At 27.8% G+C, this 17292-nt stretch overlaps 1 protein-coding gene across 2 annotated transcripts in view; it reads left to right on the top strand.

Moving 5' to 3' along the window:
• Positions 1 to 1728: 1728 nt before the first annotated feature.
• Positions 1729 to 17292, top strand: part of LOC107455285 (uncharacterized) — a gene marked incomplete in the record, with an annotated part of 25044 nt that continues 9480 nt past the window's right edge. The window contains 4 exon segments of one of the 2 annotated variants that reach the window (XM_043046945.2): positions 1729 to 2510; positions 11951 to 12104; positions 13369 to 13542; positions 16194 to 16376. In XM_043046945.2, coding sequence (XP_042902879.1) covers positions 2245 to 2510; positions 11951 to 12104; positions 13369 to 13542; positions 16194 to 16376 — 777 coding nt within the window. 2 annotated transcript variants of the gene reach the window in all.

A 17292-nucleotide genomic window follows, 5' to 3' on the forward strand; every position in this document is an offset into this window, starting at 1 on the left:
ATTTATAATTTTATTTTTACTTATTTATTTTTTTTAATCTTCGAAACTTGAGAAATTCCAAATTAATGTGCTACTTTAGTTTGGAATTTTTTTAAATTTTCTGTTTCCAAAATTTATTGTTTTTTTTTGTTGTTGTTTTCTCAATTATTTCAAATTATTCCTTTTTGAGTTCAACTTGCAACCAACTCAGATTTATTCACTAGTTTAAGCAATGATTATTTTACTTAAGAGAAAGACACACTAGTGTGTTACGTTTTGGAGACTTTTTCTTATAATGCTAATAATGCACCAGGCGGGCACCACAGGTCTTGACCACAAAACAAATCTCTCTGTACCCTTTTTACATTCTAAATGATGTGTAAAGTAATTTAAAGAAGGGTAAAAAAAAAAAAAAAACTCGTTTACTTCAATGTATAACTAGCAGTACGATTTGATTAATTTTTCAACTTTACCACCTGTTAAGACCAACTAAGGAACAGGAAGTCCCTATTGAAGGGACCACCTATTTACTTAACTGAAAAACGGAAATTCGATTTTAGCTGGTGAAACATTTCTCAAAAATAAACAATTTTTTTTTTATTTCAGTACCTCCTCTTTATGCAATTAGGCGGGGACAAAAAACAACAAATATTCGTTTAAACGGGAAAGTTTAACATTCGTTTCATATAAAATGATGATTTGGTTCCATTAAATTTTATTCATATGAGCGGGTTATTCGATTATCCGATATGCGATTAAGTAAGGACGACTGTGTGTATATATATATATATATCACAAAATTAAATGAACCATTTACTTTGATACGTAAGCCAATTTTAAAAATCAACGCAGCTCAATTGTTTATTTGAAACAAAAATTTCTATTAAAAATGTAAAATTAGGATTTTTTTTTTAATTACCACAGAATAATAAGTCTTCTTTCTTTCCTAATCCCCAAAATTAGCAGGGATAAACAATGTCCATGAAATTCATGACCCGGAGGAAGTCGGTCACCAAAAGTGGGTTTTCTAGAATGTCCCTCTTGTCCAGTCCCAGGATATGTTGGGGAGAAGCAAGCACGTAGGTATAGTTTTTTCATGGGGGGTGTTTTGTGATTGAGGAATTTATTAATTAGATGTAATTTAATTAAGCCAGTTACATACATACAAGTAAACTCATTTTGGTTTTGATAAAATAACCTAATACAGAAATTTTCACTGTAAGCTTCACTTAAAACTAAAAATCGCAACCAGTGATCTAAATGAGATCAAAATAAAGGCAAGACATAAACGTCGTTGATCGCTTCCCTTCTATTGGGAGATAAGCGAAATTCAAATAAAAAGAACATTAAAACAAAATCACCGTTATTGTCAAAAATTCACGTATAAAATATCAATAAAAATTCATGTGTTCAGCGCAAATTATAATGCGTTTAAGCAGCCAAAATATATAAAAAATGAATTCTTTACGAAGTAGAATATATGGGTAATTTTCAGAAAATACGACCCNCTCTGAATGTTTAACAACATTACATAAATGATGAGTGTGAATCAGGTTGGCATTGGAAAATTTTTTTAAAAATGCATATCTCTTTCTTCCTTATCCCCAAAGTTAGCAGGGTTAAACAATGTCCATGAAACTCATGACCTGGAGGAAGTCGACCACCAAAAGTGGGTTATTCAGAATGTCCCCTTTGTCCAGTCCAAGACAGTCCAGGATATGTTGGGGAGAAGCCTGCATGTTGTGGCACCTGGGGCAGTTTGGGAAGATTTTAACACTACCCTCGAAAGAAAGAGACTTTATTGCGGTTGTACCGAATGTTGAGTGCACCTCCTGGACGGGTGCTCTGATACCAGTGATGTTTGGGGGGTACGAGCCAGGAAACAATGTCTTCTTTTTTCTTTTTCGATGCCAGTTCCATGAATCTGAGTGAATTTGGACTCATCAAAGTTTCTTCTGTCCCCTGTCCCCTTCGGCGATATCATTGCCCAGGACCCCAGCGTGAGAAGGGATCCACTGGAGGTGGACTTCACGCAGTCCTGAGAGAGTTTTAAATAAGTAAACAAGACAAATAGGAAGTCTGGATATTTCCTCTTTGTGGCACATCTGGACGAAACATATTACTATTTGAGGGAGACAGTAATCTTACACCTCCAAATTTTATTACTTTCAACCACGAATCGGCGCGAAACGTTTCCTTACCTTCTCACTCTAAACGGGAAAATATTTTAGTTTATTTTGTAATATATTGTTCTTATTTGTAAAAATGCAAGAGATAGAAATAATAGCAATTTTAGCTCTTTTAGTTCGCAAAAGAAGAAAAGAAAAAAAATTTCAAAGACTAATGCGTCATCCTTTAACGGATAAGCGCCATATATTTGGCCATTATTACACTCAACACAATGAGTTAAAAAACCAAACGTCGAGAGAAACATTTGGAACACAGGAGCACTTGCAGGCTATGAGGCCTCCTATCACATCCAAGAACAGTTGTCCGATTCATCCAGAAGAAAAGCTTTTAGTGACTATAAGGTGAGTTTAATAATTATTATCTATTTATTATTATATATATGCTAGAAGAATTGTATAATATTTAGATAACATTAACTAAGGTCATCTGTTATAAGATTTGAAATCTGTCATAAGATTTGGGGATCAAATTCTAATAATTACTATTTAAAACAGTATATGAAATTTCATTGTAATATTTTAGATAGGGCTTTTTTTAAATAAAAGATATCCAATAGAAACTAGTATTTGGTATTGCAGTTAATAGTATATCTCAGCTTAGAAATATGCATACCTAACTTGATCGTTATTATTTTGAAAGTTAATTGATTGTTTCTGTTGTGGAAATTCAGCAATTTTTATTTATTTATTTTTTTTTATATAATTTAGTCAATCTTGAACAACATTCTTTATTAATTTATTTTATTTTTTCGAAAAAAAGTAGTAATATAGATTTTAATTATTTTGCTATTTTTTAAGTCTTTAATCAATAAAAGTTATTAAAAAAAGTAGCATAACGAAAAGAAAACTAATTATTATGAATAAAAAAGCAAGCACCCAATCGAATTTCTTAATTTTTTTCATGAAAAGATATTTAGCATTTTACAGTATAAACATGCATTAATAGTCGAATATTCTCACTATCTTTAACAAAAGGGTAATACGTTCACTGATATGTAAGTCCTACTCTACCGCCTGACTGGTGGTCTTTCTCCGTTTTTGTTTACCATGGGATTAGTAAAGGTGAGCTTTTTCATAACTGGGCTTGTGTTATCAGATTGGAAATTATGTCTGAGCCATCGTAGTCTATTACATTTTATGGCTTTAACAATATCAGGTTGCTTGTTCTTTTGATAAATTCAAAGGTTGAACGAAGATCACCCGCTATTATTCTCATGGTCAACACCAAATACTTTTACTAAGATTTTCCGTTCAATGATCAATATTTTTTTTTCTTCATGTAACTTGGTTATTGCCCAGCAATCGAGTTAATATTTCATAGATATTAATTTTTGATTTTAACCTAAAAAGTCAAGATTTTAGTTGATTTCTGAAGCCATCATAGCATTTATTTGACGTGGAGAGCTTGATGTTTATCTCGACGGTGAAATCATAGTTAGCAGTAATGGTGGTTCCAAGTGGGTAACTCATTCAAAGGTGTAATACTTCACATTAAATGGTTATCATGTGCAGAATTATCTTGTTTCTACAAGAATCCCAAGAAAGCAACACTTGTGTTACCACTTTTTTTTTTTTAATTATATATAAAAGAAAAAGTAGTCCTTTTAAAAAGACACTAAATAAAAATTTGTTAAACTGACTCACCCGACAAAAATGCTTTCAGGCTTCACTACCATTTTTTTTTCCACATATATATAACCCTATATACAGCTGTGCTTACTTAAATTTAAAATCTCTTTTTTTATTTCTATAAATTTATTTATAAAAAATCTTCTAAAAGAGCTCGCAGCAATGTTTCCAATATATTAGAAGATTTATTGCGAATGTCAGGGTTTATACTGAGATTAAAAAACTTAAGAAACTGTAGCAAAATTAATCAAAAAACTATTTTGAAATGTTTGTAATCCCCAAAACGTTTTAATAACTCCAATAAAAAAAATCACATGTTTGAAAGTCTCATTTTTGAGCTGCAAACGTCTCTAAGTTCCGAGTTTAAGGATAAAGATCTTACTTTTGGAGAGTTTCATTCAAAAATCGAGCATAATTATTATAAATTTATAACTTATAGCCGAAAAAAATTTTTTAAATCACTTCTTTGTCTTTTAACCCTCTTGTATCCAACGTCCTTAAAGAAAATTCCTTTCCAGGAAGAAAAAAACATTTTTTTGCAGATACTTCTATCCATTATATTTAATAATAAAGTAAAAATTGTTATTTGGATCCTAATTGAACTCACAGTGATTTTTAAAAACTTAATTGGTTATAAAACTGCAAATAATATCTACTTCTTCTAAATCTTAACAAAAGTAATCGCAGAATCCTATCGAAAATTAACATGCCGTGGCCTTTAATACGTTTAACTATGAAACCGGCTTTTAATTTGATTTGAAACTCAAAACATATTTAGCTTTTAAGTATCACAGCGTTAAGTTTTATAACTGAAAATAAGTGCTTAAATTGTTAATATGTTCGGATAATTAAAATGTCTCGTTTCACTCACAAATAGGCGAAAAATGTCTTAATCCTCCTAACGCCATTTTATTTTCGCTTCAACGCTGCGACCTTTGAAGCAAATGCTTGCAACTATTTTATATATATATATATGTATATATATAGATTGCTTTCACATATAAACCTTTTTCTGTGACTTAACGTTAATAGGTTCAAAGGCTGGTCACATTCCCAGGGCTGACAACTTTATGCGTTTTTTTGGGCAAATTTCATCTAGTAAAAGCTAAGTTTTTATTTTAATGTATGACTCCTTGTTTTGTAAATTTTATTTAAAATTATTTTTTACACACCTATGCATGTATGTAAATAATTCAAAAATTGACTCCTCTACGGATGAACTTTACTTTGTTCCATTTTTGTGAACTTTGTTCCATTTCTGTGTTCCGGATGAACTTTACTTTTTCCATGTTAGGTTCCATGTCAGTAAGGTAAATACTAATAATGCTAAAACTGACCTTTTTCGGTGTACCTTTTCTCAGCATTCAAATAAGATATTGCTTCAGCTTTATTTCACAGAATATTTACATATACCTGTTTACACTGTGAAAACTGTTAATACATATCTTTAGCAGAATTTTTTTTTTAAATTATGAACTGTAAACTTTTAAATTTTTAAAAAGTTTAATCAAAATTTTTTAATAACTCAGAAAATATTCCTGTTAACTCTAAGACATTGCAACTGGTATAATCTCAAATATCCCCAAAAAAATTTCAAAGCAATATCATAAGTAATTTCTTAGAAAAGGTACATCGCAAAATGTCAGTTTTAGTATTATTGATATGTGCCCTAAACATATATCTTATTTTATACTTAAAATGTTGACTCCTCTTAAAATGTTGGCAAAATTACCAAGCATTCCAAAAGCTTTAGTTTTTAATTGTTTACCATTCTATATACGTTCTATATATTCGTTCTATATACGTTCTATATATATTACCATTCTATATATTCACGAGAGATTTTGCAAAAACCGCAGTAGTTCACAGTCCTGCATTCCAGAAAAATTTAAGAACTGATGGAAAAAGAAAACGAAATACTTTAACTAATCATTATCGAGCAAAAGCATTTGTAAATATCTGTGTCATAAATACCCAACTGAATTTCTAAAATTAACTTGAAATTAAAGTTTAAAAACTCTGCAAAAACTTAGTAAAACATTTGTCACCACTTTTTGAATTTTTCCGGACTGTGAACACCTTGATTCAGCTTCTAGCATTTTGCTAAACCGTTAACTCCGAAAGTCACGAAAAACCTTCTAACTTTTATTATTTTTGTTTCACATTCTACACGAAAAGGAACTTGAAGAAAAAAAATGAGAAAAGGGAAATTTTTCTTCGTTTTTTCATTTCCGTAGCTCATAATCTAGACTAAATCTTTTGTTCCTTTCCTTTTTGGAAAAAGAATTTGCACGCTATCTTAAAAATCGTGCGATCACTGTTTTAAAGTTATTCACGCAATCAGGAGAAAATGGCGACATTTTCACGAGTTCGATATCGATGCAAAATAAATATAATATTAGTACTCATCTAGAAATGAGATTTAAATTATTCAAAAACCAGTACGCTACGACAATTTTTAAATTTTCTTTTCAATTCTTATAAAAATAGAAGAAAAACATTTATTAAGAATTAAAAGTAACAATTTTTTAAAAAGTTCAAACATATTTGAATCTTAAACTTTCGACATTATGAACTTTAATTATTTCTATTTTAAAAATCGGTATTTTATGTACTACTAGATGTATATGCAACCGTGAATGACCGAAATCATGAGAATGTTGACTTTCACTGGTTAATGTCAACAATCACATAGATACTTTACTGAATGTCCGAAATACTCGTTATATCCGATTAGATATTAATTTATTCGTTGATATTATTACATTTATTCGATATTTAAATATCTGCTGAGGATAGATTAAGAGAAATATCAGTGTTAGGAGTACCGGGCAGTGGCCTTGAACCTTAAAAAAAAAAAAAAAAAAAAAAAAAAAAAAAAAAAAAAAAAAAAAATTNACCTTAAAAAAACATCAGTGTAGGGTATACCGGGCAAATGTTTACCGAGCAGTAGCACTTAACTAGACCCAGTATATATATCGGACATTTACCAAAGTAACTATGCGATAGTCAGTATTCACCGGCGGATGTCAACAACCACCAATTTCGGTTATTTATAGTGACATATACAAACATAAATATTCATATTATAAACGACAACACTAATTTGCTCTTCTGTAATGCCATGAGATCATAAAAAGGTAAAAAGTGTTAATCAATAAGAAGCAAAAATATCTTTAAAGATAATAAATTACAACATTCAAGGTTTATGCGAAATTTTATTTTCCAGTCTAGTGCAGAAACTGAAGCAAACATTTTTTAAACAAATAGAATTTTCATCAACTTTTTATCACAACTTAAGAATATAACCATTTTTTTTTAATTATTTAACCTTTAAAATATCTGTTTAAATTATTTATATGTAGTGGAAAACAGTATTTTTTCATTGTAATTTTTTTTTAAATATTAATCAATGTTCCCACGACCTGGAAAAAACAAATGAGTGGTAGCTAAAAATTTTAAAGACTGTTGAAAAATGCTTAAATTTATCCGTCATTTATGAATTACGAAATTATTCCCGAGTTATTTTTTAGGCTCATATATATTTCTTTCAAATTTGATAGTTATTGAATGCTTAAAACATGTAAATTTATCTCACTTTTGCTATTACTTCAAAAAAATTTCCAGGCCTGTTAATGCCTTATTTTTGCTATCACTAAAAAACAATAATAACAACATATGAAACCGCGCCCGCTAAACAGGCCAAACTGTGCACACGCGAGATAATTCGAGCGGTGTTGTATTTTATGATGCTATAATTTTTCACATTCGAATATAATCGAGAATTGAAAATAATAATGTGAAAGCTAAGGTAAAAAATCGTTTTATTGATATTTATCATTTACATCGGATTGTAAGCTATGACACTTATTTATTCAAGAATAAAATATAACCTTTTTCCATGGAACAAAAGCGCAGTGTATCAAAATTGTCCACCGAAAGAAAAGTTGAACCAGGAGCGGAATCAATTTTTTAACTGTAAAAAAAAATTGACTTTTTTTGGCTGTTTTTTTTTGAAAAATCTGTGCGTTAAGGGGTTAATAATGCAATGCATGGTACAGGATGCGACAAAAAATGCAAAAAGCGATAGTAACTGAATTTCTTATTGTTTATTTATTATTTTGTTTAATTATTCAATCATAACTTCCACTATGACTTACATTTCAAATTTTTAATATTTAAAGCAAAATCATTCCTCAGGTGTAAGTTCAATTTTAAACTGGAGAAAAAAAAATTGCTGGAAAATGTTGTTACTTTCAATATCTTTTAATAAAATTTTGAATTTTATTGACACTACTTTTTGCATTTTTTTAGTAGCCTGTGGCAAGCCTTATGGTAATAATTACGAATGGATAATAAAGTAGAAAAATTAAAAGTGAATGAATTCAGTATCGACTATTATATATATATGGAAAAAGAATTTGCACGCTATCTTAAAAATCGTGCGATCACTGTTTTAAAGTTATTCACGCAATCAGGAGAAAATGGNAAAAAAAAAATCTGTTATTTTACCATGCATTTTTATGTCCAATTTTATAACTAAACAGCAAAATTATTAACAACCTTTAATTTTTTTTTCTTTTGAGCATTAAATTCAGTGCCGTTCCTGGGGTGGCGAACGCCTGCGTGCAAGAATAATTTTGTGCGCCCCTATATACTATGCTTAAATTCTGATGATAAGGCCAATTTTCATAATCATTTTTAGTTTGAGGTTTAAACTGAATAGTTTCCTTAAAGACTAAAGTCACTTTAGTGTAAGTGTTTGATTATGAAAATGGGCGTAATAAAATAAAACAACGAAAAAATATGACAAAAAATTTATTTTCGACATCAAATAACTACAATATTGACTATTAACGACTATTAATTGACTATTAACGTACAATATAGGTCATAAATTCCAGTGTAGAAGCAAAGTGTAGAAGTTACTTCTTATATTAGTTTACTGTTTCTTCCTGTAATCAAAGTTTACAGCTTTGCTATAATTTGATTTTTAATAATTTGATTTTTTTAGAATCGTTGAATTTGGAGCCCCTTAAATTGGGCGCCTGCGTGCGGGGCATTCGCTGCATACCCGCCAGGAACGGCACTGATTAAATTGTATTTTAATTACATTGTGTGAATTATAATTCTTAAGTAACATCAAAATGTAATCAAATTTCACCTCAACCACAAAAGAAATACATATTTTTATTCGACTTTTTTTGAACTTTTGAGTTCAATCCGTCTCCTTATCTTCTACCTTTACGAACGATGTTACTCACCCACTTGTTTTGGCATGGTAATGACCTGTTGGCGTGTTCTGTTGAGTATTGGCGTCCAAAACCCAAGAGTAATTAATACGGTAATCCTATTTATGTGTATGATTTGTGTTTACATAGTTTAAGGGAATCAGCATGACAGAGTAAGTATTTCTTTAATTTATAACATAATTTCTCTGTAATTGACTTTCTAGGATTAATTTTTATACCAAATATCTTCTTCTAAAAGAAATGATGGATAATTTGAATAAATCGGAACCAATCCAAACTCAAGTGCGAAACAGAGATTAAATTTACCGCCAATTATCTACTTTAATGAGCTTTTGATTTAGATTTCATTTAACCACATATATTTATCTTAATATCTTGTTTGAAATAAATTGATTTGTTATTCAACGATTTATTTAACCATTTAATTTAGATTTGCAAATTTTGTGTAAATTAACTTTTAAACATGTTTACTTTCTTTTCTCGGTTTTAGGAATAAATTACTCATTTGTTAAGCAGTTCATTAACTTTAAAATTTATTAGATTTAAGATGCATTATTTTATATATTTTCGATGCATGAAAAAGCGAAAGAAAATATCAGAAGCTAATTATGAAATGTATCTACGAGCATAAACTATACATATAGTCTTTTATGAATATAAATTAAATAAACCTTGTGTTCCAATTATATAAACAAAGTTTTTGTTGAACAATTTCAATTATGGTGACTGATTTTTAAAAACTCTAATTAAAAATTTCTGCTAGAAGCTTGAAAAATTCACAAGTTTGTATAGATGAAATACAAATAAACAGTGCATAATCATAAAAAGTTATATTTATTATTCGTCTAAAAATTTACAAATTTTAGTTGGTTTTTGACTAATTTGTTTACACTTAAAATTTCATTATTTTCCAATGCTGTTAATCATAATAGTATATTAACTTCATTAGTTTTATTAATTATAAAGGTAACATGTGAACTGTGTTTAAAAAATAAAAAGAGGTAGCATAAGAGTTTCTTCAGCAGCATTTATTTTAGTAGAAGGCAGTGATGATGTTTATAAAAATGTTAAATTAAAAATGGTTGAAACTGAATTCATATTTAATTATTTATTAGTAATTTAAAAGTGCAAAAAGTGTTGTTAATAAATTTCAAAATTTTATTAAAAATCAATTTTAAAACCTTTATTATTATTTTTTTCCTGAATTAATATATTATAAGGAGACTGCATTTAATGTTCTAAAGCATGTACTCTTCTTAATATTGCCATTTTTTTTTCTTTCCATGAATCACTTTGATCTTGTTTTTAAATTCTGCTCTAAACTTTTACTAATAATTCAATGTAAAAAAATTTCTTACCAGAATAAATTTCATATCGAACTGCATCAAGCTTAGATCCTTCTCTTTTTGAAGATTTAATTTTCATTTCTTTTAATTGTTTCTTTCTTTTTTTTTTTTNTTTTTTTTTTTTTTTTTTTTTTTTTTTTTTTTTTTTTTTTTTTTGGTGAGGTTTTATTGCTCTAATTGCTTTTTTTTTTCAATGTTTGACTGTTTGAATTAGGCATAAAATATAGTTTTCTTTTATTAGATTCTAAAAATACTGCTTTGATATGTTTTAAAAATTCTACATATCCCCCTCCCTCTAAGCCTTAAAAAAATAAAAATATGCAGTTAGTAATTTTGGATAAATATAAGTTTGTATAAGACCACTTTAAGATTTTTTACAATTTATGCTTAAATTTCTTAAAATTGAAAATTTTGATTTGGGAGATTGTTGAAAATTCTCTTTTATAGATTTAGTTTGCTTACTGTGGTGTAAATATGTTATACAGTTGAGCACTGTTATGGTAAACTATGTAAAGACTCAGTAGTAAGTCCACTATAATCAGCAGTTCAAAACATCAATATTATTTTACAAACTATTTTTTTTAGCATGTGTCAATCTTGTTAAAAAAGAAAAGTGATTAAGCATACAAAAGAAAAATCAACACGTGCGACAAAAATTCAAAATTAAGATTTTTATGTATTTGATAATTTTGTGTGATAAGCTACTTATTGCAAACTATTTTTTATCAAAATTAAATTTTGTTATATCAGTTTTTTTTTAATTCTATTTTAGCATTCATAGCAATAGAAAGAATATAGTTGTCAAGCCATTTTTCTCGAAATCTGCTATGAAGCACTTACATTGTTTTTTTATTTGCACTGTAGAATAGAGAACATGACTTGTTTGTAAATTATTAACTGATTGAACAGGTAATAAGTAAAATATTTAAAAGGAAATAATCATTTTTCCATTTTAGGGAAAGGATTTGCAATTTTCATTTGATTACTATTTAATTTAATTACAGTACACCAATATTGTTCAGTAATTAGTAAATAATTCAGTCCTTTCTAATCTGCATTTTTCCCTAAAAAAATTCTGAATTATTAATGCTGATTTCATTTTTGAAATAAAGTTGCCAAAATTTTTTGTTCTTCTTTAACCTAAAGGATGAAGTTAAGTAAATGGTCAGTATTTGCTGCTTAGCAACTTGTTTTTCATTGTTTATAAGCAGGGTTGGCAGGTTTTTGACATGTGACAGTTTTTGACAGTTTAAACCATGGTTTAAACCGTCACGTCAAAAACCTCACTGTCAAAAATGTCGAAAATGTCAAAAACCTATATTCATATGTGAAATTTAATTAATACATAAAATTTATATATTTTTTAAAGGATANTATAATTGTGTAAAATAATGTCATTTAAATAGGAATACCACTAAAAGGGTTCACTTCAAACACATATTCACATTATACTCGATTCATTATACCAAAATTCAACTTTATTTAGAGATTAGTTTACAAAGAAATTAAATTATTTTGATTTAGCATTTGTTTACAATGTTTTAATTATTTTTAGGATTCAACCAGTGAAATTGGCATTTGATGTCTTCAAACCTTCAGATCATGATGAATCTAACAGTCCTCCTGTTATTTTACTGCATGGAATTACACGTTCAAAGGAAAGATGGTCTTCAATTCAGCAAAAATTAGCTGATTCTACAAAGCGTTTGGTAATAATGATTTAAGTTTTTTATTTTAATGTTCATGTTTTATTTTAGATTTGAAATTGTTTATAGTATTTTTTAATAACATAATTTACATACCATTCTATTGTTTTTATAAATGGTTATGGCTTCAAATTCTTGACTTTGCATTACATGAGATGTCATGTTTTGGAGAAGTCGATAAGTAAATTGAAATTTCTTACAACTATATAACCTTTTAACCATTAGGTGCACAATCTGTGTCCCACGTCCCACACGCAGCCCACCAACTATTTAGATGTGACCTACGGGAGCTTCTAAAAATAATATTTATTTTTAAAAAATAAAAAAATGTCTAAAAAATTTAAGTCATCACTTTTTGATGTGCTCAATTTGCACAGATCCCATTGTGAATCTGTGTTGTTTATCAATCGCTTTTTCAATAATTATTGCTACAAAATTTGGAAAGTTAAAAATAAAAAAGAAACATGTGCAATATTACGGTGTGCGAATTTCGAATTCATTAAATCACTTTTGAACTTGCTTTATCTTTGTCGATTTTAAGTTAAATACAAATGACGTTTCAATTTTTTTTTTTTTTGCATTCGCAACTACTGTTTTCTTGTGGTTTTTAATATCCTGATACATTCATTATGATATTAGGACTTGTGAGTTTTAAATGTCACATTTAATTTTGTTATTTTTTTTATGTGCTGTATTTGTGCCGATTTCACCATAAATCTGAATGATTTTTTCTTCTTCTTTTTTTTTAAAAAAAAGGGAGTTATTGCTACACTTGAAAATTAGAATAAGATATTATAGTTTTTAATTATTCTTTTACTATTCTCATTTACATAATATACTACATTTATTTTAATTTCTTAAAAACTTTATTTCTCTTTCCAATTATTGCTTTTTAGATTTTACTTATTTAAACATAAATTAAATTGCAATTATAAGCTGTTTAAAAAACTGTTATAAGATTATTTTTTTTAAGAAAAGTTTAATTTCTTCCACTTAGGTTGGAAGATACCTATTTTTTCCATGCTGTTTTTTTCCACTGTGGACGAAACTTGCTGTCTTAGAAATACATGATATGTGTTTTTAAACAATCCAAATTTTTATTTGTCTAAATTCTAGGTTTTTTTTATTCATATGAAAATATCATTTGCTTATTTTACAGAAATGTTTCTCACAAAAATTTAAAAAAGGTCTAATCTTAGTAGCATTGTTCTTAGATAAGTTGTTAATAATTTTTCTCTTATTCTATATTAACAGTCTAATGTTCTAGGTTTATGCATTAGATGCAAGAAATCATGGGGATAGTGAAAAAAGTGATTTGTTCAATTTCAACGCCATCACAGTGGATGTTAAACACTTCATGGATACGCACAAGATATCCAAAGCTTCATTTATTGGCCATAGCATGGGAGGGTTAGCAGCTATGGAATTGGCTCTAATTGCTGTATGTATAGCTAATCTATATTTTTAGTTTTAATCCTAAATTATTTTCTTCTGCCCTTTTTGTAATCTGTTAAATGTTTTTATATTATATTTCACGTGTTATATACAAGTAATTTTTTTTTAAAAAAATCATCAAAATGTGAGTTATTTAAGTTAGAGACTGACAATTTTATTTTTACTTTAAAGAACCAAGCATTAACCTCTTTTATATTCTGTGAAATAAAATTTTGATAATAATGATTTTATTAACTATTTTTTTACTTTCTATTTTTGTAAAAAGAATATGTGTGTTAAGTAAGTATCAATTATTTTTTACTTTTTGTGCAAACATATACTATATTACACATGCATTTATTTATTTATTGTTGTGGTTTATCTTTTTCTCTATTATTGTTTTCTACTGACTACTAGATAAAACATGATTGTATATCATTTTTCTGACACCTTGACAGAGATCGTACTCTTGATGATAAATATGTTTTTCATATTTGTATTTTTTTCCTTTAATATATTAATTTTGTTTTCAAGACTCAATAAATAACGTTTATAAATGCTTAATCATACAACTAGTATGCACCTCGAGAACCTTGTTTTGACCAGCTTGTTTCCCTTTTATGGGGTCAGGGAATTTTTGTTTTTGAAGGGAAAAAAACAAAATTCCTTCAACTAAATAGGAAATAGATCAATTTTTAAATTCATAGTAACAGTAAATAGCCATTCAGGTTCACTATAAATGTGTCCCTAGCATTTATTACTATTATTGCTAATAAAAATTCTATTGCAACGTGATTAAATTTTCTTAACATCATTATTATTAAAATATTAATTTTTGCAAAATATTTTACAGCTTGGATTCAGATGATTATTCATTTACTAATAAAACTCTATCAATAATTTTAATTAACTCCTTATTGGGCCGTTTTAGCTTTCAAAATTTTACATACTCTTAAGAATTAGCTATAAACTCTAATGTCACATTTACACTTTGTGTAATGTAATAATTTAATCTTTTATTTATATCTAATCTTTTAATTTTCTCAAACCTTTATTTCCTTTTTTTATATAGCAGTTTAAATTTATTTTAACTTTCTGTTCGACCTTCCTCACTGGTCATATGGTCATTGCCCTTCCTGTGGGAACAGATACTCCTCTATTTCTGCCTTTCTTTTTTCTTCATTTATTTTTTTAAGGAAGGCAAACTTAACCAATCCCTTTCCTTTGATTTTCAAACTCTCCTCCTCTTTAAATTTTATTGATTATCACTTTTCTAGTTCTATACCCGTTAACGAATTTAAGATGTTTTGACACTTTTATAATTTTCTCTAGTGCATGCTTGCTGGTTACACCAAGATGTACGCTCTTTCTTTCTCCAAGATGCAGACTTTGGTCCATATAGAGAGAATTTATTTTTTACATCCTTTTTTTAGCCGTTCATTTTAATTAAATCTACAATAATTAATTTCTGTAAATTAAATATGTACATTTATACCTTTAATTTCCTTTAACATTAAAGACCCTCTCAAATTTAAGCTTTCTTTCTATATTTATCTTTTTCAACAGTTGCATTTCTCGTTCTCTTATACTTTATTTTTATGCCTGACTTTTTTTCTTTTTTTTTAAATTCTCCTGTCACCCATTTCTAATTCTATGTCTTTCTTGTTTAACAAAATGTATCAAAAGATATGTCTTACTAAATTGCGAATTTGCTCTTAATTAAATGCTGTGCTTAATTTAAAGAAATCTGTGTATTCCTTTGTCTCTCTTATCATGATGATTTTATTATTTCTCCAGTATGTGGTGAGTACTTTTAATGATTGTTTCTATTTGGAAACATCAATAAATCATGCTAAATGATTTATTTATATTTGGATATAGCATGTCATTATCTTATTTATCTTTTAATCTTTGATTTTAATTAATTTTTAGTTATTACCCTTATTCAAAATTTGGTGATACCATATTTATCCAATTTGCTCAAACCTCACACTTTGTGATCTTTTGAATCTATTGGATTATTGTTATCTCACAATAGCTTTCTACTACCACTTTGCTTAATCATCACATTCCCCTTAATTTAATTACCTTTTATCCTATTTTTGGCCTAAATTTGTTTCCTATGAAATTCAATAATTGCCTGTTTTTTTACTCAATGTACTATATCCAAATACAAGCACAATTCAAATTTCAAACCATTATAATATATATAAAATAAATTTACTTAATTGGCACCATACATAATATAAATAATTTTTTCAAATGTAACATCTAACTTCTTTGTTTATAAATTGCAAAGTTTATGAATTCTGCATTTATAAATACAAATGAGAGATGATCAAATAAATGAAAGCATAATAAAAAGAAAATAGCTCCCCAGTGTCACCCTCTCTTCGTCCCTCATTAACTTTTGCTGTTGCCATTGAAAATGATTTGTTTGCATAAATGTGGATATTTTTTCTATTTTCTGAAATCATCAACAGATGGCCATAGATGGGAAAAAGATTCCCATTAACATTTAAAAACTAATGAATTTGTTGGGAAGTATACTTCTTACTGAATTTTACAGGGTTAAGGAAACAAGTTCCAATTGTATATGAATTTATTTACATAAATGTAATAAAAACCAACAGATTAATTATTTTGTTTCAATTACAGCCGGAAAGAGTTGAGAAGATTGTGATTGAAGATGTTAGCCCCAAAGAGCCTGTGCCTGAGCTATATTACATTTTTGGTGCAATGATTGAAGAACAGATAGATTGTTTTGAACATTCCACAAATGCGGACACTGAGGCATCTCTAAATCAAAAGCTGAGAGAATGCATTTACCGCACAGTGCCTGTAAGTCTTTGAAGCTTGAAATTATTTTAGGAGAATTGTTGTCAAATATTTATTATTTTTTATTGTTATCAGGAATGTATATCATAATATTTATGTACGTTTTTTTTGTTGGTATTTTTTAATTTGTGAATATATTATTAGAGAGGGGGGGGGGAAACATAAATGTATCTTCATGCATGGTTTGGTTCTTTCATTTACATTAATTTATTTAATAATAATAATGATTTATTTATATCAATTTGAAAAGCTATGAAAAGTATTTAATGCATCATGAATTATGAAAGGAAAAAAAAAATATTAAAAATAATTTTAAAATTTAAAATCACTTAAAAAATTCATCAATACACTCCAAAAAAAAGAAACTTTAATCAGTTGAGAATAATCCCGACATAAGTGATCAGAATTAAACCTATGAATACAGATAATTTTACCAGTGTAAAATTATTATTTAAACAGCGAATTAATTTTGTTTAAATAGAATATGAATAAAAAGGCGGTGTTTTAAGGGGCAAGCTTATTTTTATAAAAATTCAAAATAAAAAATAATATTTTTAAAAACCACGTTTTTGTAGTGGAGAATAATAATTTTAAAAAAAATTGGAAAACGAAAAACGTGGGGCGCATGAAATACATAACAGTAATGTTATAGTGTGTGTATGTGTGCTCTTGAGAATATGTGTATGGTATATCTGTAATTGTATCTGAATGTGGATGTGGAATATGTTTGTGTATATGCATATGTATATGTGGCTGTGCATGTGTATAAGTAAGAAAATGTGTATATGTATGTGCATGTATACTGTTATGTATTTCATGCGCCCCACGTTTTTCGTTTTTCAATTTTTTTTTAATTATTATTCTCCACTACAAAAACGTGGTTTTTAAAAATATTATTTTTTATTTTGAATTTTTTTAT

This window comes from Parasteatoda tepidariorum, chromosome 2, assembly GCF_043381705.1.
Source record: "Parasteatoda tepidariorum isolate YZ-2023 chromosome 2, CAS_Ptep_4.0, whole genome shotgun sequence".
Classification (NCBI taxonomy): Eukaryota; Metazoa; Arthropoda; class Arachnida; order Araneae; family Theridiidae; genus Parasteatoda; species Parasteatoda tepidariorum.